The 23,018-nt window shown below is 39.6% G+C and overlaps 1 protein-coding gene across 1 annotated transcript in view; it reads right to left on the bottom strand.

The window, feature by feature from the left end:
* The window catches only part of LOC145780636 (uncharacterized), a 113,031-nt gene that overhangs the window by 49,731 nt on the left and 40,282 nt on the right, over positions 1-23,018 (bottom strand). Inside the window, exons 42-77 of the mRNA XM_082592261.1 lie at positions 22,814-23,008; positions 21,700-21,848; positions 21,228-21,305; positions 20,368-20,533; positions 19,781-19,894; positions 19,280-19,468; positions 18,922-19,062; positions 18,461-18,527; positions 17,615-17,747; positions 17,288-17,426; positions 16,932-17,132; positions 15,175-15,324; positions 14,723-14,905; positions 14,192-14,308; positions 13,847-13,996; positions 13,396-13,548; positions 12,876-13,094; positions 12,097-12,216; positions 11,662-11,806; positions 11,215-11,417; positions 10,278-10,493; positions 9,519-9,625; positions 8,811-9,061; positions 7,288-7,454; positions 6,583-6,702; positions 6,138-6,248; positions 5,847-5,970; positions 5,588-5,700; positions 4,935-5,119; positions 4,711-4,777; positions 4,249-4,587; positions 2,538-2,666; positions 1,987-2,132; positions 1,669-1,831; positions 814-921; positions 258-445 (exon numbers count right to left, since the gene is read on the bottom strand). Of these exons, the coding sequence (XP_082448387.1) occupies positions 258-445; positions 814-921; positions 1,669-1,831; positions 1,987-2,132; positions 2,538-2,666; positions 4,249-4,587; positions 4,711-4,777; positions 4,935-5,119; positions 5,588-5,700; positions 5,847-5,970; positions 6,138-6,248; positions 6,583-6,702; positions 7,288-7,454; positions 8,811-9,061; positions 9,519-9,625; positions 10,278-10,493; positions 11,215-11,417; positions 11,662-11,806; positions 12,097-12,216; positions 12,876-13,094; positions 13,396-13,548; positions 13,847-13,996; positions 14,192-14,308; positions 14,723-14,905; positions 15,175-15,324; positions 16,932-17,132; positions 17,288-17,426; positions 17,615-17,747; positions 18,461-18,527; positions 18,922-19,062; positions 19,280-19,468; positions 19,781-19,894; positions 20,368-20,533; positions 21,228-21,305; positions 21,700-21,848; positions 22,814-23,008 (5,546 nt within the window). The remainder of the gene's footprint in view (positions 1-257; positions 446-813; positions 922-1,668; positions 1,832-1,986; positions 2,133-2,537; positions 2,667-4,248; positions 4,588-4,710; positions 4,778-4,934; positions 5,120-5,587; positions 5,701-5,846; positions 5,971-6,137; positions 6,249-6,582; positions 6,703-7,287; positions 7,455-8,810; positions 9,062-9,518; positions 9,626-10,277; positions 10,494-11,214; positions 11,418-11,661; positions 11,807-12,096; positions 12,217-12,875; positions 13,095-13,395; positions 13,549-13,846; positions 13,997-14,191; positions 14,309-14,722; positions 14,906-15,174; positions 15,325-16,931; positions 17,133-17,287; positions 17,427-17,614; positions 17,748-18,460; positions 18,528-18,921; positions 19,063-19,279; positions 19,469-19,780; positions 19,895-20,367; positions 20,534-21,227; positions 21,306-21,699; positions 21,849-22,813; positions 23,009-23,018) is intronic.

Genomic DNA, 23,018 nt, shown 5'->3' with positions numbered 1-23,018 from the left:
AGGCCAACCGTTTAACTATCCAGCAAGCAAAGGTCAGATGTTTTTTGTTGAATAAATTTTTCAGAGAGATAATGCAACTAATTCTCGTACTTGCTTCATCGAGTGATTGTTAAAAAAAGCAAATATAATCCAACAAAACAACAAACAAACATAAAATACATAAAAAATATACATTTAATCGAAAATACGTTTTCTATATGAACCAACTGCAAAAAAAACTTTAAAAAAATTAAAAAAAATCCTGCTCTAGTTCTCACCACTGAGGGAGCTGGGTCTGAAGCCCCACCGGAGCAATAGTACCCCTCATAGCAGAGCCCGGTAGGCATTTCAAGACCACTGCTGTTGCAATAAGATCCCGCGGTGCAGTTCCTGCAGAAATCCGGGGAAGTGGCTCGGGGCTGGCTGTTGAACGTACCAGGGTCACAGCTGAATGGTTCACCGGTTTCTTCAAAAAAGTTTCATAATAACATAACATTCTTGTGCATTGGTTTGAGGTTTTTTATTTTTTGCTCATGATTTGTTGTGTTTACAACAAAGGAAAGGAGGAGATGAGCACCTTCACGTGGTCCCTCCTGTGAGGAGCCAAGTTCAATTACAACCGAAAAAGCGAAGCGAAGCTCATCAACAAGTCGATGAATAAGACTTCGTTCTCGACGTTTCACAGCAAAGGAAGCAAGAAACAGGCAGCAAAGTGACACAAAGTAAAGTTGAAAAATTTAGACCGATTGTCAGTAAAATAAAAGGTTTCAAGTTATTACACCAAATCAAAGAGAAAAACATCTAGCAACCTTGTAAATTGTATTTCCAAATTACCTTCAGGACAATAATATCCAGCAGGACACACGCCTGAGTCAAAAGCGCTTCCTGGAGGAGTCTGTGATGTTGATCTGTTTCTACAGTAAAATCCTGGATCACATTTTCCTAAAGACAAAAAAGTGGAATCATCGTCGTCCGTTTTTTTTAACGTGCATGTTTTGCGAAGCATTTATACACTCGTAGGCCCCACTCCAAATGACTGGCTGGCTGCCGCATGGCAGATTGTACATTAGCTCTCCACTTCTCACGGTCACAAGGGTTGGATCCCAATAAATTTCATTTCCATAGATCTTTTAGTGTTATTGGCCAATTCAACGTCTTCTGGGAATTTTCTAATTGCGAGCCAACTTCACAGCATCATTAGATCTTTCTACATGTCCATACCAGCGGAGTCTCTCTCTTAAAGTATGATCGATGTCAGCAAGACCCAGTCAACCCAGCAACACGGTTGATCGCGCTGTAGTTAGATCTTCGGGCTTCAAAATGTTCAAACCAAGCAACAAAACTATAAACTTGCGCTGAATTAAAAAAGGGTTTAACGCTCTCTAGCGGCCTTAAAAGTTGCTAGTAAGTCACTTGATGTCGGTTTTCAAACAAAATGGCAAACTTAAACATGAAATGACTGTGTTTACATGCATGGAGAAAGGTAACGTCTTTCTGATCATATTTGCCATTATAAAAAGATTACGAACGATAAGACTACACAACATTGTAGTTGCAACGTTCAATTATCGGCATCCAATCAGAGTAAAACTGACACGAATGTAGATTGCGCAATAGAAACTGTTCAAAAGTCACATGATTATTTACGCAAAGAGTGGACCAACGCAAGAGTGGACAGCGCTGTCTGACCTGTTGGCTGCGTTGCGTGAAGCTTGGAACAAAAGAAGCCTGGATCGCATGGTGTGCATTGGTCTTCGTTGTGAAGTCCCGTTGTGTCCCCATATGTTCCTAAGGGGCAGGGATTCAAAGATGCCCCCGTTCCGATGGGACAGAAATAACCCATTGGGCAATCCTTAAAATAAAGACATCAACTATAGTAGCAGGATAAAAAAAAATACTTTTTCCATTACAACTTCGAGACAAAATTTGGCGTACTCTGTAAGGGTACTACATCCGGGTCTATTGAAAAGAGGGATCATCTTAACCACTAAGCCAGCAAGGTTGTACCTGTATACCAGTTCCATTGCAGTAGCTGCCTTGGACACACTGAGCACAAGTTGACTGAAGAGTGTCGTTAGTATACATTCCTGGGGGGCAAGGTATTGGGTCGGCACTCCCCTCAGGACAATGGTACCCAGCCGTACAAGGAAAGGCTGAAAATGGGAAAATTCGTTATATTTTAGGTAAATAACAGATTTTAATGTTGTTTTTTTACATTAAAGTAAAGGAATAAAAGCACATGATTCAAAACATTTTACTTGAGTTTAAGTACCACTACAACTACTTTGAAGCAGTTGAATTGATGTCTTGATAAAAAAAATGGTTTTAATCTGTTAACCTGCAGCATAGTTTCTTGTTGCACAAAAAGAATGTCAATCCCTCCAACAAAAAAAATTGGCTGCTATTTTCAAACATCTGGCAACCATGTGTTTCCCGAAAAAAAAATGTAACAGACCTAAATATTAGCTTCTAAAATATCAATCACAAGTCGAAAAAATGTCTTTGAAAACAGCTGTACTGTAGCTACGTGTGATTGCATAGCTGCATTTGATACGTACCATCCCTGGCTTCAGATCCGTCAGGACAGTAATATCCGGCCGAACAATTTCCTTCTGGAGAGTCCTGTCCGCTTGTAGGACAGTACATGCCACCAGTGCATGGGGTGCATTCCGCTTCGGATTTCAAGCCTGGATGAGTTTAAAGATTGAGATAACTTTATAAATTCAAACTTATGGATGATAACGTGGCAGCAAAGATGATGACGTGAAAGATAGTGATGATCTGTCAATGTCGAATCAACATAAAAATATTAAAAAATTTGACAAGTTAAAATGCATCGAAGTCATGATCAACACCTTTTTACAATTCCAATGAGTTCTTTTTATGTGTTTAGCATTTAGTAATATTTTCACGACTAAATGAACCCAACATGTATCCGTAATGCAACAAACTCAAAAGGCTTGTGTAAGGTCTAGCCTATCTACATTCAGTTGATAAATATACTGAAGCTGAACAACAAAAATCACCGTTAATTGAACTCATTCAAACAGATTCGTCATTTTCACTGTAGCCTATAACCCACATCATTGATACCTATCGAAAGGATACATACTACACTTATACTATTGTGCTTCAACATCGTTACATACGCAGTGGTAAAGGTATTTATTTTGGTTCCACCAGATCTTCTACATTTTTGTTCCTTATTTTAGTAGGGGTTTGATGCGGTCTTACTATCCTCACCTCACAGCCAAGCCAAGGAATAACAACATTAAAGGTTTATTGGCATTGTCCGATTGAAACCATAAAATAAGTGACATCATAACTTCTATTTACTGGCTGTTTAACCTCTTGAGCGCATGAGTACCTCCAACAGGCAGTGTTTTGTTCATTTAACGTAACTCAACTGCGATTTTATCTGATGATGTTTATTTCATCCAAAAGTGAATTTCGTAAACGATCACCGAAAAAACGTTTGAAAACAACAAGTTGTCATCTTGGGATTTGACATTGCCGATTCATGCAACTGCATGGAACCTTTTCGGTTAATAGAATTTAATCTTCTAAAAACGCCGAAGCCGTTACTTAGAATTATGGTAGAGCTAAGAAACACTTCTTCGGTTTGTATTGCGTTTTTCTATATAAATGTTCTACGTAAGCATTTATTCAAATGGTTATCATCATTATTACGTTCTTCTTTTAAGGTGTTGCGATCGTGCCATATTTTAAACTGATTGTTCTGCTTTAGTATCATGCACGTTATAACGTCCGCGTTTTGTCGCTTCCACATTTTTCTAGACCTCTGCTATGTTTGGCATATATTGTTTTTTCGTTGCGATGGTCAGAAATAAAAACAAACTGAACTGAGCTTCAACTCAAATGTGGTGTTTGTTGATATTCTTGCCACAACATTTTAGAGCAGTAAAAAAAGAACGAAAATGGAAAATAAATGAATCAGGTCACTTGTCACTTGTCAAATGCATGGACTTCTTAATAGTAGGATCATTGTTGCATCTGGAATTTTGAAACAGTGTTGCGATGGACAAGCAGTGGACAAATGATCTGATTCATTCATTCTCCATTTTACTCCATCCTACTATTAAGAAGTCCATGAACAATGCTTCTCGTTAATCCGATATTTGGGATTTGATCGCTTTAAACAATCGCGCGTAAAAAGCGCAGTTTGTGTGGTTTATTATCAAAGATGGGTTCTGATGAAGTAAATACGAAGTAGAACGTTATGCGACGCAATTTCATCATCAAATTTACCTTCAGCTGGGCCGAATGTGCCGGACGGGCAACCAAATGGTGAGCTAGTTTGATTTGGGCAAAAGAAACCAGCAGGGCATTTCCCTCCAGTTATCCCATCTGTTGGAGTGCTACTGGACGAGCCGTTGTTGCAGTAGAAACTTTCCAGGCACGGACCCGACGGTTGGCTATTGCCCGTCCCTTGGCAGTACATTCCCGAATCACACAACTTGCATTGATCGGGATCGGCCAACGAACCCCTGCTTCCGTATGTTCCTTCAGGGCACCCGAATTGAGTTGCGTATTCAGTTCCGTTAGGACAGTAGTACCCCTGAAGGCATGGTGAAGGCACAGAAACACCTAAACAGCAAAATGTGGCTATTGTTTGTTACAATAGACAAAGACATGTAAATTAAATAAATGTTATAAAAACTTATTTTTAGCCACAAAACATGAAATGAAGTTTTTATATTAACATATTACCTATTATGATTCCGGCAGTATTAATTGCTTCACAGTAGAAGCCTTCGGGACAAAGCTCGCAAGTGCTCTGCAACAGAAAATAAAAGTCAATACAAAAAGATAATCAACAGTCAAAGCTTCGCAAGTTGCAACCGTTTTATTATTTCTTCAATCGCACATTCGCATATTTTCTAGGTTACAAAATCGGTAAAAAGATTCCAAAATTAAACCAGATCGAGCTTTACCTTTCCTTTCACATTTTGATAGGTTCCGCTAGGGCAAGGTACCGGCTCGGAGGCACCGGAAGGACATTTGTTACCAGGCTGGCATTCGTACTCCGGTGGGGAGCTGACATTCTGGCCGCCAGGGCAATAAAAATTGGAAGCACATTCACCACTTTCAGTTGGCTGACCTCCCAAGCAATAAAATCCTACACAGGAAGAAAGGATGTAAAGAACTATTACGAGAACAGCTATTGGATTTTTTTGATGTTAGTTTAAAATACAGTTGCAGTTATCTTCTTCGTTTGAGGTTCTTGGGCCGAAGGTCTATCCTTTTAACACCTTAGGTTGACGATGTTTCTCGGACTATATTGAAAAGTTACTAGAGAGTCACTAGTTGCAGTGACGCATGATTAAAACATAACCGAAAATACCAGTTCCTCCGGACACATACGTTGGCAGTTAGGAGCGGATTAAGGGGGCGATTGCGGCGATCGCCCCCCTTAAAACATAGAAAAGTGACTGTATTCACGGTGTATTTACAAGGTCGGACTAATGTAAACATATACATCATTGTGTTTTGTTGACCTCCCCCTTATTAGGGTTACTTGCTGGGTTCGTCCTTGTTGGCAGCTACCGAGGTAGATATTAAAAATTGGGAAATAAGCGCTGCATACCTGCTGTGCAAGAGCTACAATCATCAGGGCTTTTGTTTTGGGTGTGGTTGCTGAAAGTGCTTGGTGGACATTCAATTGGTGCTTTAGCTCCTGCTTCACAGTAATATCCAGTCCTGACATAATTGTGAATAAAGTAACGTTTTTGCAAGTAAAAATGATGTGAAATAAACGATGTTTACATTTCTAGCTTCAATGACAAATACAGCCTAAAAATTATGTTAACATATTTTCTTGACGTTCATGAAGAAAAAATACTCACGGACACTCGTCTCCCGTGACGCCATCAGTGGGTGACGACGTATTGGCTCCACCCGAGCAGTAAAATCCAGGGTCACAGTCTCCACTTGTTTTGTCACCAAGTTCAGCGATTTGGCAGAATTCCCCTGTATTTTTATAAAAACAATCAATACTGGATGGGTTCTGTTGTTTTGGTCAACACGATGTCACTTTAAATCAGTGCTCAACAGCCTTGAAACCATTGAAAACGACAATCAATATTAAAACAACATGAAACCGGTTTAAACAAGTTCAAAGTTGCGTAATTTCTCACCAGACCGGCACGGAATCGGATTGCTTGAACCTTCCGGGCAATAGAAGCCTGGCTGACAGCGCCCACCAATGGAACTGAGGTCGCTCTCCACAGGACAGAGACAGGAGGTGTCTGAACAAAAACAAAGTCAGGAAAACGAATGAAAAAGTTAATCGCTCGTCGTCATCGTGTGGGCCTCTGGGGCCCGTGGTTTATCGTTTTACCACCCCAGATTCACGATGTTCTCCGACTACACTGGAATGCTGCTAGAGGTGGTACAAATTAATGGTGCAAACTAATGAAAAAGTTAATCGCTCAAAAACGTGTTATAAGTTAGTTCGAGCAAGCAAGTTCATAGATAGAAACGTTTTTAAAAAAAACTTGACTTTATAGTTTTAATCAGTGTAAAAACAAGTGTTTAAAACTGCACAAATCAAGAAGTGGAGTTAACGTAGATGCGGCTTACCAGCCGTGGGGACAGATGGAGAACTCCCAGGTTTTGACGACCAGGCACAAGACGTGCAGTACCATCCCTCAGAACACTGCCCTGTTGGTTCGGTGAGGCCTGTGGAGTTGCAGTAGAATCCTACAGAAATAATATTATTTACAATTAGACCCTTTGCTGAAGTCAAAAAGTAAAAGGACGCGAAAGGAAATACTTCAACGTTAAGCATTCAAAAAAGATGTCATATTGTCAACTGTGGAATTGTCGATTCATGTTTTTCCTGAAACGTCTGGTTCTTCTGGACTAGAGGAACCTCAAAAATGATATTCAAAACTCTGTAAAACGACGCTTTCGTATACTTCGGAAAATCTGATGGTAAAGATACTTATGCTATCATTGAACAAGAATGATTGGAGAATTAATTATGACACATTTCATGCTAGAGAGACGTCTGAGCTAGTGATGTTAGTCCAGTCACGGAGACTGACAGTTTAAAATGTCTCTCTGCTGTTAAAGTGATGTTGCTGAACTGCACGCGGACTGGGAATAGAATCGTCGTTAGTTGATTCTTGTTCTTTGTTTGCTCACAAAGCCTCATGATTTATTCTTTAAGGGATATTAAGATTAGAACGAAATGTAACAACCTATTCCGTGAACTGTCACTCAGACGTTATCTAACATCAAATCGATGCAAAATGAATTAGATTGCAAGACAGAAATGCTTACCAGGAAGACAAGGGAGACAGTCTCTTAGATCCTGCTGCATCGTCGCATTGTTGAAGGTTCCAGCAGGGCAAGGATACTGGTGCATGTGCTCTGTACCATTGGGGCAGTAATACCCAGCTGGGCATTCATTCTGGGTGAAATCAGTTGAATTCTCTGGGCAGTAGTACCTATGATAATGCGAAATATAAAAACGTATGGTGACACTGAAGGGGGCCTAATGTCCGCCTTTATTAAAGATCACCAAACCATGAAAAATCTTAATTATAGTTTCGTTTTCGTCTCCACACCAGTATGCTTCACAAATGATTAAGATCGTGTGTTATGACGTCACATATCTTATGGCAACATCTGGCGATGACAAAGACTGAAATTTCATAATGAATTCACTTTTTTAAATCGTTATTCCAAACAATAAAACAACGATCACTACACTTGCCAACTCAATAAAGTTTCTTATATGTCTTCGTAGTGAACCACTCTTCAGCAGAGTATTGTGCACCTATCTGGTGGCGCAGTGCTCACTGCCGTCTGCCATCAATAACGCCCTGCGCACAGTGACCAGATGTCTGCTTTCCACACCATTTGAAAATCTCCCTATTTTTGTTGACATCCAACCTGCTCAGCTCGTCGCGAAGAAGTCACTCTGTGGCTCGGTCAACGGGCATTGAACCCCAACCACCTTCTTCACTCCAAGGTCTCTGCTCTCTAAAACGTGCACCCCGTCGACTGAAATCAAGACACACATTCGTGCCGGCGGCGAAACTTCTGCTTAACGAAGTTGACAAACAAGATATCTCTGCGGCTTCTTGGGCGGAAAATAAATGTAATTGTGAATGAAAGTCAAGCACCACCAGACTCCACTCATTTATCCCGACGCCGACACACGCCCTATCGGCCTAACACTACAATGACAGGCGTGGGTGCGCCTCAACTGTCTCCGTACGGGCGTCGGGCTTTTCCACTCAACCATGCACCAATGGGAATGGCCTCCTTCTCCTCTTGTGAGTGTGGTGCTGAGAAACAGACCGCAAATTACATCATTAACGACTTCAGCCCGCCAAATGGAGTGGAAGGTCTGCGTGTCATGGATGATGAAACCTAAGACTGGCTGCCCTCTAGCAGACTTCCAGTGTAGTCTGGGAACATCGTGAATCTGGTGTGGTAAAAGAATAGACCCTCGCCACAGATGCTCATACGACGTTAACGACGAGTGGACCACATACAACCATATGCATAAAGCTACAGCTTGAGCACCTAAGTCACATTACATGAAGAAAGTGGTGCTCGGGTTTCTAGATTTGTAATTTAAGGTCTTTACAAACATCCACGTGCTTGCGATTCCAAACCAATTATGAGAGAATATAATCAAAACATCGGCAAATACAGCAAGGATGATACAGTATAACGTTTGCGGGCGAATTTTTTTCAGAAAAAAATGCATTTTTTACATTATTAATCTGTTATAAAACATTTGGAAACAGTAAAGCATAGATTTTCCATCATCTACAGCGCATTGATCTCACCCTGGCATACACTCGAAGCACTCCTCCAACCCGGGCAAGTCGTTGTACCGCCCCGCTGGGCAGGGTTTTGGGTTGGCCGTACCACTAGGGCAATAGAATCCAGACCAACATTCGCCCCCAGTGTCGTCTTGCACAGGAATGATGTCAGATGTAGCGTTGCCAAGACAGTAGTAGCCCCCTGAGCAAGCTCCGTTGGGTTCGCTCAACCCCCCTGTACAATACATACCAGGGGGACAACCGCTGCATTGATCCTAAAAAAAAGCAAAAAAACTTTAGTTTGTTTGTGTAAGTCACGCTAACAGTAGGCGGCTTTCTAACCAACAAAGCTGTCATTCAATTATCAGGGAGAACTTAATAGATTCTGTTTGAATAAGTTCCTTCTGATAATCTTAATAAGGTGAAACAAGTTTTTAGTGAGTAGTAGTGGAGTTTGATGTTATAAGTACTATACTGTAGTGTATATATTAAGATATATATACAGTATAATGGCTTTTGGAAAATAGATATAGCTTTTGGAAAAATATTGAGATATATACATGGCACTGCTTCGTTACGAAGATTCTATTCAAGTAATTTAATAATCAGGAATAATTGCATGAAAAAACGTGAATTCTACTTTCGTGTTCTTTTTCAAATGTACGCTATCACTCATGGCGGGAATGACCCACCCCATGAAATGTAGTTGATAATAAGTTATGGCCAACTTACTGCGCTTTTTAGCTTGGTGAAGTTAGAGTATGTTCCAGGGGGACAGGTCAATTCAGCGGAGGTGCCAGCAGGACAATAGTGACCAGCAGAACAATCGCCATTCACGCCTGAACAAAAAGGTTCAGGTAATGTCATATTCAACGCTTTAGCTATGTTCACAAATGTGAAATCAACATTACAGTTATGACATCAACATGGTTTATCCTAAATGTGTAAGTAAAGGAGAAGTGGGTGTTCCTGTAAAGTTTTGTCTTTCAATATAAAAGCAATAACACCTTCTGCATGCTTGCTTAACGATTGACTGGAAATGGCGACTTAAAAGTTTCGAGTTATTTTCACTGAATTCGTAAAACATGCCACATCAAAGCCAAGGCCGGCTCGATGGCCTAGTGATTGAGTGCCCGGCTCAGCGTAGGAAGATCTGGGTTTAATTCTCCATCGGGTCATACCAAAGACTTTTATTTTAGCATTAAATTGAACTCCTACTTGGCACTTAGCAAAGAGAAGCGGGTTCAGGGTACTAACGTACTTCCCCGACGTTAACCACTGAGCATTCTGCTCTGGGTTTCAAGAATAAATCCGCTCCCCTGCAAATCAAACGAATTGAGTACGGTCCATGAGGAGGACTCCTTCAAAAACCCGGCATTACGATTCTAGATGCTCTCAACGTTAATCCTGGGAAGGAGCAAAATTTCTCAACAAACAAACATCAGCGTCAAACTCAATATATTTCAATAAAAATTAACTTCACTTTCTTACCATCACTTCCGGTTGGAGTGGCAGAATCACTTCCGTTCCGGCAATAATACCCCGCCTCGCAATCGCCAGAGACGCTGGTAGCAGGAAGCTGGTCACAATACTTTCCTGGGTCACAAGACCGGCAGTCAGTTGGGCTCTGCAGACCGGTAGCGTGACCATAGGTCCCTTTAGGACAGGGTTGCCAGTTGCTACCGGTACCCGATGGACAGTAGTAACCTAAAGAAAAGAAAATTTGAAATCAAAGTCCAAAACACACGCTACAAAAACTAAGCTAAAAAGTTACTTTAGTGAATTGTCAATGCACAATAATGAGACAATTTACGCCATCAAAGCAGAATTTAGTTGAAAAAGGACCATGACATAAAAACCTTTATAACATATAACCATTTTCAAAGGTGATATTAAGTAAACACAGTTTACTAACGGATGGTAGTTACATCTTTACGATCTGGGTTAAGACATGGCCACCTGGAGATGCGGCCTGATTTGTCACATTTTGAAGATTTTGATTACCGCTACTGCTAGTGTCTGACTGGCATTTTCTGAGATGTTTTTACTTTTTGTTGTCTCTTTATGACATAAAAGCTTTTTGTTGCCTTGGGGAAGCAGTAACAAATGAGAAAAAATAAGTTGAAAAACGCTGTTATTGAAAAATTAACAGTCTGACTAAAATCTTCGAAATCAAATTGTCTTTGTATTTCAACATCTGATGATGTTAAAACCTATTGTGTCATCTGGAAAAAACAGTAAAGAAGGCGAAAAAATATAATTCTTAGAAAAATTCAGTTAAACAGTCGCCCAAAGTTGACAAAATCTGGAGATTTCTGCAAAATGTGACAAATCAGGCCGTATCTTTAGGCAGCCATGGTTAAGGTTAGGGTAATTAGGTTAGGGTTAGGTTAGTAGCATTTAAGTATTGAACAATGCTCGTCATCACCCATTGGGCATTCTTCTTGGTTAATCCCATTCACACAATATTTCCCTGCCGTACAGTTGGTACATTCTGCTGCTGCTCTTTGTGTGTTATAAGTGCCATCTGGGCATGGGATGGGGTTAGCGGTCTGCTGGGGGCAGTAATGACCAATTGTGCAGTTTTGATTGGCTGGAGTAGGTACTTGATCACCTCCAGGGCAATAGTAGCTAAAACAAATTGTAAGTTAGAAAAAATTACAGTCTAATGTCATAACAAATTATATTTTGTGATAACCCAGCTTACTCGCTATACAGAAAAAATACACAAGATTTATATAGTATATGTAGTGACACAGACATACATCAGTGTGCTATTGTGCATTTTGTTATGACCTAGTCCTAGATTGACGGACAACAGCTGTTCAGAACAATTGCAAGACTTTAAAAAATAAAATCGTAATTTTCTATCCACCGTTCAGCGCACGGTCCGGCAGGCTCGGGCAATGCAAGTCCATCGCAGTAAAAGCCACCAGTGCAATCCACACAGGCTTTTGAAAATTCTTGACCAGTTAAGTTGTTGAATTTTCCTACACCGCAGTTGTTCTCACTTGTAGCACCTGAAATCATTAGAACACGGTCAGTACTGCTTTTCTTGTAACAACGAAGTCTTTCATGAAGCCTACCACATTTTCGCTTATACAGCCAAAGTCTTAATCTTCTTCAACATTTGAACTTCTGGGGCCGAGGGTCTATCCTTTCACCACTCCAGGTTCAAGATGTTCCTGGACTACACTGGAAGGCTACTAGATAGACAGATCAGATGTGTGTCACTGCTTCTATAGCTTCCAAGGTGAAAGATGATTTCATAACGTTTCCACTATGAGAAACAATAAAAGCTTCAACGTACCTTCTTTGCAGTAATGTCCTTTCGAACAAGGTTGTCCTGTGACCATGTCGCTCGGATTAGCGATGCTGGCTCCAGATATGCACCAATAGCCACCATCGCAGTTATAAACCGGGTTGCTCTCTGCAACATGTGAAAGAATGCAAGTTATTGATACCACTAATTGGTAAACTGCCACTATAATCAGTGGGAACAAAGTAGAGTTGTTTAACCTTTTAAAGCAGGGATGTCTAACCTACGGCCAGACCGAGATTTTTGTGCGACACGCTGGTAAATTTCGATTTCTTTCTGTGTATGTGGTATTTGTTCCTATTTTCGAAGATGAAATTAATGATTTCTAATTGATTTTTTTTATGTACCCATTTTCTTGAAATTTAATAGGTTCTGCGGCCCATTTAATTATTTTAAGTAACAATGTGGCCCACTATATAATAAGATTTGACATCCCTACTTTAAAGCATATAAGAATTGAGATAATTCTTTTACAAAGCGCATTGGATTTCATATGTTCGAAAATAAAACTTTAAGCGCGGGAAAAAAGTGCATCCAAAAATAAAAAAAATTAACTCAATTAAACCTTAGAAATTTGCCAAAAAGTATCTAATTCCAAAACGAGTTGTCAAAAAATGACTATTTGAAGATAAATCTTGTAACACATGTGTTACATTGTGCTTTTAATGAAAAAAAGTAGAAAGTAAAGAAAAAAATTAGAAGAAAATTTAGAATTTTTACGATAAAAAAATAAGAAATGCAGGTTTGTTGTATATTGTGACAAAGCATACCGACTTGCGAAGACATAAGTCCCTCGGAAGGACAATATTTTCCGGCGGGGCATGGGGTGCAACTCGAGGCGTTCTGTAATTGTGTGGTGGTACCATAAGTGCCTCTGGGGCACCGATACTCAGTTGAGTAGGTAGTTCCGTTGGGGCAGTAGCTGCCTTCCGGACAGATGTAAAGAGTATAGTCGGTTATCGGGCCATCGCTTATGTCGCAATAGTAACCTGAAAAATTAGGAAAATATCATTGAATTTTTTTCTGTCGACATTTCATAAATAGCCTTTTTCTTTTTACACAAACATCTTATTCCGAAAACAAAATCAAACTCTTGCGTTTAATCAATGACACTACCAGTTATAGTTGACCCACAGTAGCAAGTGTGATAACAGATAACACAAACGGTTCAGTCGGGGCCATAGTGAGTTCAGTAAATCCCAGGGTTCAATAAAAAAAAAATTAGATCTTTTAAAAACCTCAAATTTGAAAATGTGCGTAATCAACCACTTTTACGTTCACGTAGGCTACCTGCAGGGCATTCTTTGCAAGAGTCTTGTTGGGTTTCGTCCTGGTAATAACCGGATTCACACAGGACGTGGTCTGGTGACTGAGGGGGGCACATGTACCCAGCTTCGCAAGGATAATTGGTCCCGTCCGATTGGCCTTCCGGGCAGTAAAAACCTGAAAACAACAGCAGCATGAACCTATCAACAAAAATTTAATTTTCTCAAAAAATTCAATCGAAAGTATCTGGTAGATTTTGTTTATTGTTTAAGCTTTTAAAAAAGACTTAAAATACTACAATTGAACCAAAAAAAGTTTTTTTCTAATTGAAAATAACATCCAGTTATATCTTCGTCCAGCATTTATTTTTAAAATTGCACATTGAAACACTAATACTTTAATAATTGAAAAAAATATTTAAACCCTTGGCTTCCAGCACAAGCAAACTGTCAGTACACAATGAACTCTGAGTTACCGGAGTCGCAAGGAACGGTGACGTCAGTTTGATGTAACTCAGGACAGTAAAATCCAGCTATGCATGGAGAGCATTCGTCGACACTTTGAAGCCCAGTCCCGTTACTAAACGTTCCCCTGGGGCAAGCATTAGGATTGGTAGTACCAGCGTCTGTAAAAAAAGCATACAAAAGAAGAGCGGCTTTAATAAAATCGATCACATACAATTAAACAAAGAGACATCTGGCCTGTACCCAAACAGCAATTCAACCATTTGATTCTAATGTAAAAAACGGTTGATTTGCCGTCTGAGTAATGTCTGAAAAAATCCAAAGTGATTTTTTTTAATATTTCAATAATATCTCACCACACCAGTACCCCTTGGGGCACTCTCCCCCAGTCAAATCCTCCTGTGGGTCAGGGCGGGTAGCTCCGGAGATGCAATAGTAACCGGCCAAACATGGGTTGGTCGGGGAGCTTAAACCTGGCGAAATATTAAATCGTTACTCAAAAGCAACTCGAATGGTCAGAAACAAATCTTAAGTATTTGTGAAAAGATCATCTACCACCTACAAGAAGACCAGCGTTAACAATCTTGAAGTGTTTTTTTTTAGCATTGACGTTGAATTAATGCAAAAAGTACCAATGTTGCATATGCTACGTGAAAGTAAAGTTCACCTTTTTTCCGCAAACCTTCACTTTCTCAGACATCAAATCAACCATTTTTTTTTACATAGCAAACGTTGAACCAATGCAAAAATTGGTTGATGTGCTGTCTGGCTTGTTCTTTTAAAATAATGAAGTTGAAAGTTCAAATGTATGCATTCTGACCATCATAAAGTATTCAGACCTTTCTTCAGATCTGGAAAAGTGCAAATATCTGGCATCAGTATCTTACCTTCAGTTTCGCAGTAGTAGCCTCCGTCGCACGGTAAAGGTTCACCAGTCCCGGCCGGGCAGTAGTGACCAATAGGACAAAGCCCTCCAATGTCAGTGGAAGGGCAGAAACAGGCATCAGGACTAGTGACGTTGGTGATGCCGCTTGGCGTAGGCGTCGTTGAATTGGTCAGGCAGAAATACCCTGAAAGCAAGCAAGAAAAGATTTGAAAGTTAATAATACAATGAAAGTTTGAAGAAATTTATTTTTGCTTTCGGAATGAAATAGCGAAGTCCAGAACTCAGAAACATTATCATGAGCACATGTTTCCGAATATTTAACAAAACTTTCACACCGTGAATGATGACATAACAAAAAAATAACATAACAAATGGTATTTTGTATCCATTTTATATCTAGTGCCGTTGAATAAACGCAATCAAATCATCTCTGCACATGTTCATTGTTCATACTTGGGTCACAGTCGCCTGTCACAGTGGTGCTTCCATTCCCAACACAATATTTCCCAGGATCGCAAGGCGTACACAGAGATTCAGATATTAGACCTTCGGTTGTACCATACGTCCCAGGAGGGCAAGGATGGTCAAGGTAGGTAGCGGTGCCTAACAAGAATCGCTTATTTGTTAAAGAAAGGCTTCTTAAAAATAGTTCAACCTTTGCTGTAGTTGCCAGTGCTACACCAGAAAGCAAATCAGTCGTTTTTTTTTTACATTGTCAACGTCTGCAGACGTTGAATCAATGTTAAAACAACTGATTTGTTGTCTGGGACTAAACACGAGTTGGCGTAGCGAGAAACCAATATTCAACATTACCCAGCTAGCAAAAGCTGTTTTTTATACATAGATTTACAGCATGTAGACGTTGAGCCAACGTAAAAAGGGCTAATTTTGCCTGCTGAGGAGCGATTTCTCACGTTTTAGCAATTGGTTTATTGTGAAAAACCTTTGTAAACAAAAGTAACCACAGACATACAAAACTAAATAATTCATACAAAAAAATTCATAATAAATAAATGAGTACAACAATTTTTGAACGTTTTCAAAACACGTTGTGTTGTCCTTATCAGAAATAGCCTAATAATAATTACATCTGTAATAAAAAACATAAGGAAAAATCACATTTTGATTACATATTAACTACAAACGGTAGTTCAGAACCAAACTGCAGACACTCAACAACTGGCACAAGAATGATAAGAAGCACACATAACTTGGCAAGAAAGTTTAATTGAAGACCTGAGTAGTAGAACTAAGTAAGTCAGATTTTTTGGAATAGATTTATCATTAAAGACATGTTGTATGATGATAAATGCTTGTCCCTGCGCAAAATTTGATTGTAAAAACGACCTATTTTCGCAATAACACTCGCTGGTGTTTGCATAGAAATAAACAATAAACAACGTTGAAAAAACTTTAACTTGCTTTTCTTAAGTCTTATTTTGGACTTTCGAAGTAGTTTTTCAACTCAGGTCTTCAATTATGTATTTTATCGCGTCAATAAACGTTATGTCTATGATACGAACAACTAAGTAAACTCTTTACCAAAGCTCTATCAAAATTAACATAAATTTAACTACTTTCTTTAAGTTTTTGGTCGCCCACTGCATTTACAGCAAGTACTTAAAGTACAAAGTTGTCATAATCAGCATAGCCTTCCCAACTTGCCAGAATGTGCATCGAAACAGTGTAGTTAGTGAACAAAGACGGTAAGACAGGCACATGCTTTAGCATGTGGAATTACTAGCAAGAAACGTCGATTCTATTTGTAATCAAGAAATTGCGATTCGATCATGAACAAAGACGGTTATTTTTCTTAAATGTATTAACAAAAGAAAAATGATCGAATCGCAGTTTCTGCAACAAAATACACAACGTAAGATTGTTAAACTCAACACTAGAACTAGAACAAAAGAAGCTGTTGTTCGCTAGCCTGCAACAATGAAATGATACGAATAAAACAGAGTACAGCCTCGCGGAGTACACGTGACAAAAGGAGAGCAAAAGTAATCAAGGAAACATGCTAACTGCAGGCATTTGTGCAGTTAGTAATGCTGGCATGCCGATATATACTATTGAGGTCAATAGTTATTGTATGGAATGCTAAACATTAAACCGACACACAAACTTGAATATTTACAAGTTCTAGCTCATTTACTGCAAAAAACATTCAGCTCTAAACATACGTTGAAAACCATGCATTGTTCACCAACCTTCGGGACAGTAGTAGCCAGCTACACACGGGAACATCAGGTAATCGACTGTACCGTCTGGACAATAGTATCCCGCTTGGCAGAGAGTGCAGGTGGCTAACCCACTCCTGTTACTGTATCCTCCCGCAGGACATTCAACAGGAGCCGGAGTTCCTTTAGGGCAGTAGAACTCAGCCGGACACAACGTCCCTCCCTCTGTTGCTTCATCTAAAAATAACATTATTAAAAAATCACACGGAAATATTGATGTTGGAAACATGGAACACTCACTTTATGGAAAATGGTGGTAATTTTGAGGTGAAAACCGATCAAAACATACTACTCGCGCAGATGTTTTAGAAAATAAAATCTTTTACCTGTTGGTGTGGGGGTAGTTGCACCCCCGGAACAATAGAAACCGGCCTCGCAATCATCTTCAGGTGCAGTCAAGTTACTAGAGGCGCAGAACTTCCCTTTGTCGCATTGAGTGCAGTTCGATGCGCTGACGGCGCCAACCTGAAAGTTTTAATGGCTATTTTTAGAACTATATATATTACCATTCAGTTTTCTCACAGCTTAAAATTATTCACTTGTGTTACTTCAATGCTGTTGTGGCTGATGTTTCAATACATTTTGGTTTGATAATAATTATGAAAACGAAAGACGTGCTTTAACGTTTAAGCGTACAGCAAAAAAGACCTTACCGAATTTAAATATGTTCCAGGTGGGCATCCCTGAGGCTCACTAGTCCCTTCCTCGCAGTAGTACCCCTGGGGACAAATGCCTCCCTCCCCGGTAAAGGGTGAAGTAGAGGGGTCAGGTACGTCCACTCCATACCTGAGAAAATAAACGGAAAACTTCGAGCGTGTGAACGGAAAGGAGGTATAGAAGTTTTTTAAAACACGATGTTACTGTTTAGAGTTAGACTCGTTTATGACTTCGAAGCCCGATTTGTTCCGAACAATTCCGAACGTTTGAAAGGTAAATGGCGTCATTGTGTCGTCACAATTCACGACGTCTCATGTAATTGATTCGTTTCACATTCAGCAGCGTGTAACAACAACAAGCATATAAGATGCGTGGTTTTGACTCATAAGTTTCAAATTCAACTTTGTTTCTTGCTTTATCAGCGCCATCTAATTACGATGAGACACCATTGTCATCGTCGTGATTTGTTCGGTTACTTGACTGCATCATAATGGCGTGTTTGGCGAAAAATTTACAGTTGCTAGCCATTGCTGACGTCAACCCCAGTTATAAACTGAAGACCTAGTCTTTGCCGAAAGAGGTAACTACTGCAAGGTAGCACGTCGAACGGATATTTTTCTTATGGCCGCGATCACGGTAAATGGATTGAGACGAACTTGAAAGTGAGGTTGACTTGGCAAGAAGAAGCTATATCTTCTAACAGTTTGTGTGGTTTTTAATACACGCCACACTTGCCTTTTCAATCGCTGTAAGCGTAAACACACAAAAGTCGTTATGCAATTAATCAATACCTATAACCAACAAAAAGCATTCAGCGAACATCAATCCTCGGCCGAACTTACTTGCAAAAATAACCAGGATCACATGGCTTTGTACTCGAGGTTAGTCCAAATTCGTCGCAATAAAATCCTTTAAATAAAAATTAAAATGTTGAGGATGAGTGTTAAACTCACAGCCATGTATCGTAAGTAAACCTAACGAGGCTGACTACATTCGGAATATAAATTTCAAGTTGCCTTTGTCATTTTGTTCAACTCAGCTACATTTATAAGACGTTAGTTTCGTGAAGTGAGTTACCGCGTTCACTCTGAGCCAAATACTCAGACTTGTGCTAACTGGTGTTATGGAACACGGACGATTTGTTAACAATTGAGAAAGATATTTCTTATTTCTCTTGATTTATCAATTCTTGCGTTAATAAAAAAAACTATCAGCCGATCTACGGCAAACAGCCTTGGGTGCGCGTGCACAATGACACAAATACATTAAGCTTGAAATGTCCCATAATTTAATCCCAACTGACCAGCCTGGCAGGGCTTGCAGTCATCAGCTGTGGCCCCTCCAGCGTCGTCTTTGTAGGTTCCGCGGGGGCACTGTGGCGGGGAATCTCCCGTGCCTTCTGGGCAGTAGTTTCCGGGGGGACACAGGATCTTGTTATTTTTGCCTAGAGAAATAAATAAAAAGTGACAATATTCCTTCGAATTACATTGTTCAGTCGTAAATTTACATTGCAAATTTGAACAAGTTGCCAAGAAAATCTTAAACTCTATCAGCAAATTTGCAAATTCCGTTGAAAATAATAGCTACATGTGCATACTTCAAAATAAATAGCATGCATTTTAACGAAAGGAGACAGTTTTAAAAAGAGTTTGCAGATCTACCTAAGCATTGGAAACCAGCTGGACATGGATCACAGGAAGCCGCCCGGGTTTCGTTGGAATATTCCCCTGGGGGACATTCCTTCTGATTAACAGTACCAGTTGGACAATAGTATCCCCTATCACAGGGGTATCCCCATGTGGCGTCCGTCGGGGGTTCTTCGCTTGTGGCTCCCCCAGTGCAGTAATAACCTAAATGAAGAGATAGTTATAGGGGTTGTATTGTAAAGAAAATCTATCACCTTTTGCTAGAACAAAATCTTGCTTAAATTAACAAGAACACATAAAAACTTAGGCTACTCCTATACTTCGTTTATGGCAGTCGGTTCACAAGATAATAATTTAAGCACACAACTCACACTAACCCTGTCACAGAACACCAGCACGTCATAAAAACTAGTAAAAGTCATATCAACTAAGAATTGCATTTTCGTGAAACTTGTTGAAGTTGTAATGTAGCACACAACCATGTTGCATCTAAGCTTTAACAAGTAAATTTTCTACCTTCTTTGCAAAAACCATCCGGTTCTGATAGGCCGGGATTAGAGCAGCTCCTCCCAGGTGTACATTGTAAACAGTAACTGTCGTTTTTGCCATGTGTGATGTTGTTGAAGGTGCCTTCCAGATCATACAAAAAGTGTTACAATGGACTATGAACTTTGAGTTCACACATCAGAGAGAATAACGCAGTCTTCGTTTTTGTAAAGCGAATTTTTGATCCGTCTTTTAGTTCAAAAATCACTTGATAGTAAAAATTAGCTTCAATCAATAATATTTCTGGCAACACTGAAATTAGATTAAATTGTTGTTTTATTTTGAGTGTTAATTACGCAGGAAAAGTGATAGTTCGCGCACTGATCTAATCCGTACGATTAAAGAACCTGTACACATCAAGTCTTCTTATCCGGGAGTCCAGGGCCGTTGAGAGGATAATTTGGGCCCGGTACCAATGAAATCCTCGGGCCCCATCTGGGCCCCTTGGAAAGATTATCGGACCCTAAAACCATCCCTGCCCGGGGTCAAAACCACCCCTGGACTCTCCAGTCAACGCCACTGCCCGTAACCAACCACCAGCGCACATGCGTACCTACCTTCAGGACATTCGTTTTCCTTGGCAGATTTTGTTCCAGACAAGCAATAGTAACCTGGGGCACACGGACCTCCATTGGGTGACGAACCATCTGGGGTTGCTGTAGTTGAGCCCGCTCCACACCAATATCCAGGATCACACTCGGCTTCGGGTAGAGATAAACCTTTCTGGAGACAAAATAAAACTTTCGAATATTTTGTACAAAGTATCTTCTATGATATGCAAAACGTATTCTTAGAAGTAAAACATCACAAGTTCAAAATATCCGTGGCTGTCTCTTGGCAGAACATATAAGAAACAACCCACATGAACAGTGAACACTAGGACTGGCTTCCTTGCTTTCCTTTTCTTTTAATCCACACTGTCACCATAAAACACATTTCAAAGTTGCCTGGAGGAAATTTTTAATTATGGATCATACTCGTGTTTTAGGAAACATATTGCTTGAAAAGTTGCTCAATTATTATTTTGTCTCTGAAAGTACCTCTACTCTACTGTGTAAAATCTAATTGGCAACACTTGATTAAATAAACATAAACGCATATTTAGTTTTTGCGCGGCGTTAAACGACAACTATCTTGTTGTAAACAAACTTTACCGTCATTAAAAGTTGAGTAATGAGTAGGTTACAGAAAACTTCACAATGTAAATTCTAACGATCTGTTTTAGCCTATAAAACACATCGTTAGAATCTACACTGTGAAGTAAGCAACGATCATGCTGCTAAAAGCTAAACTCAATCAATTACAGAAAACTAATTACCCAAACAAAATCCATCATTTTTACATTGATTCAACGTCTGCAGGTGTTGAAGCAATGTAAAAATTGACGGATTTTGTTGTCTGAAATACAGTCACTGACCTGACTGCAGTAGAAACCTTCACTGCACGGGTTGCATGCTGATATATTTGTTTGGCCCAATTCGTCGTTGTATGTGCCCTTCAGATATAATCGAAGAAGTTATAAAGCAAATACAAGTATTATAAAACTAGCAAATTGTTGTAAACAGTATATTCAAATTGGTAAAAACAAAACGTAAAAACAATGGGAAATTATACAGAACAATATCTTAAAATACGTTAAATTGCAACAGCCAATGTTGAGAAAAGATGATAACATACTGGAACAATAAATTGAAGTGGTAATTATTTAATTTGGAGCTAGATAAAACACTTTTTGTGAAACCAAGCAACCAGCGCTATCACACAAGAGCTCACAAGTTCGACTACCGGCACGGCCTTTTTTAAGATTTTTTTTTTTCGGTGTAAAAGTCGCCCAAAAGAAATGACTACTTTGCTCCACAATCGGCAAAAGGCAACTCTGGTCAACTCACGGCTGGGCATGGCTGAGGACTAATGGAATTGTACGGACAATAGGAACCGGTGGGACAGGGTAACGACGCTGTCATTCCGGTTTCGTTGCAGTATTGGCCGGGCTCGCATATGGAACAGGAAGGGTTGTGAAAACCTGTGCTGTAAGTTCCTGTAGGTACAAAAAAGAACAAAACTTAAACGCAAACTTAACAACCAAAAGTGCAATTAAAGAGCATATCGCCTCTTGTGAAACGTACACTGGCAATATCTCGATCGACCAAATTAAAATCACCTCTCGAGGCAGATCTGCATTTCAGATCAAGATCATGGACCCTTGCCATAAGCCTTAAGAAGCAAACGTAATAATCCGTCTCTCAACCGGCAGTAATTCGCCTTTGGCTCATCGTTCCTTTTGTGTGTGTTCTAATCGTTTGTCACATGCCTGTAGTTTACATCTCATATGATCTGTTTCCCGCCGAATAATTTACTCGTAATCATTCTTGTATCACTTGCTCAGTTTGTACTTTTCAGTCCAGAGTGTCGTTACAGTTATAGTGCTAAGCCAAATTTATCTTACGATTTATTTTCACTTTATGTATATTGCAGATTTAAGTAAATCCTGATGAAGACACACGTACGTGTCGAAAACGTTTGAGTTGATTTTTTTAAATTAAGTTATATTTCTTTGTAATAAAACACGTTAAACCCGCTGAAGTTACTTTGTTTTGTCTGTCTATGGTTCTACAAAAAAGAATGAGAACAGATTGTAATGAAAATGTAACATATTTAAAACAGAAAAGTAACTATTTATTTTTGTTGGTATAACGTTGTTAATTGTTTATTTCCAACAGACAAAAGCTGTTTGTTAAAACATTGCACTTTATTTAAAAAACGCTGTAAAAAGACTATCTTATAAAAAGACTATCTTGGGAATTGAAATTTTAATGAAAACAATACCACTGATCTACCCACAGCATTACGCAGTCTGCCATTCGCTTTGATTTTGAAACTATCGTCAGCAAAAACTAGTTTGAAAACGTATTTAAGAAGTTAGAGAAATGAGACTGTTTTAAATCTATTGGTATTGAAATGCATTCAAACAAAAAAGTGGAAAAACTTATTTGAGAAATTTACCTTTGGGACAGAGGGTAAAGTTGGCGGCACCTGCTTCAGAGAAGGCACCCGGGGGTGTATCAAATTGTGCATCGTTGCTAGCGCCCCCGGTACAATAGTAGCCCGCCTTGCAGTCACCCGTGAACCCGTCAGAGTTCGACCCCGAGCAGAATTTTCCAGGGTCGCAAGGCTTGCACTCATCAGCTGAAATCGCCACTAGAAGAAA

This window comes from Aplidium turbinatum, chromosome 12 (assembly GCF_918807975.1).
Source record: "Aplidium turbinatum chromosome 12, kaAplTurb1.1, whole genome shotgun sequence".
In the NCBI taxonomy this organism is placed as follows: domain Eukaryota; kingdom Metazoa; phylum Chordata; class Ascidiacea; order Aplousobranchia; family Polyclinidae; genus Aplidium; species Aplidium turbinatum.
The sequence above is the reverse complement of the archived record's forward strand: the minus strand, read 5'-3'. Positions and strand labels throughout refer to the sequence as shown.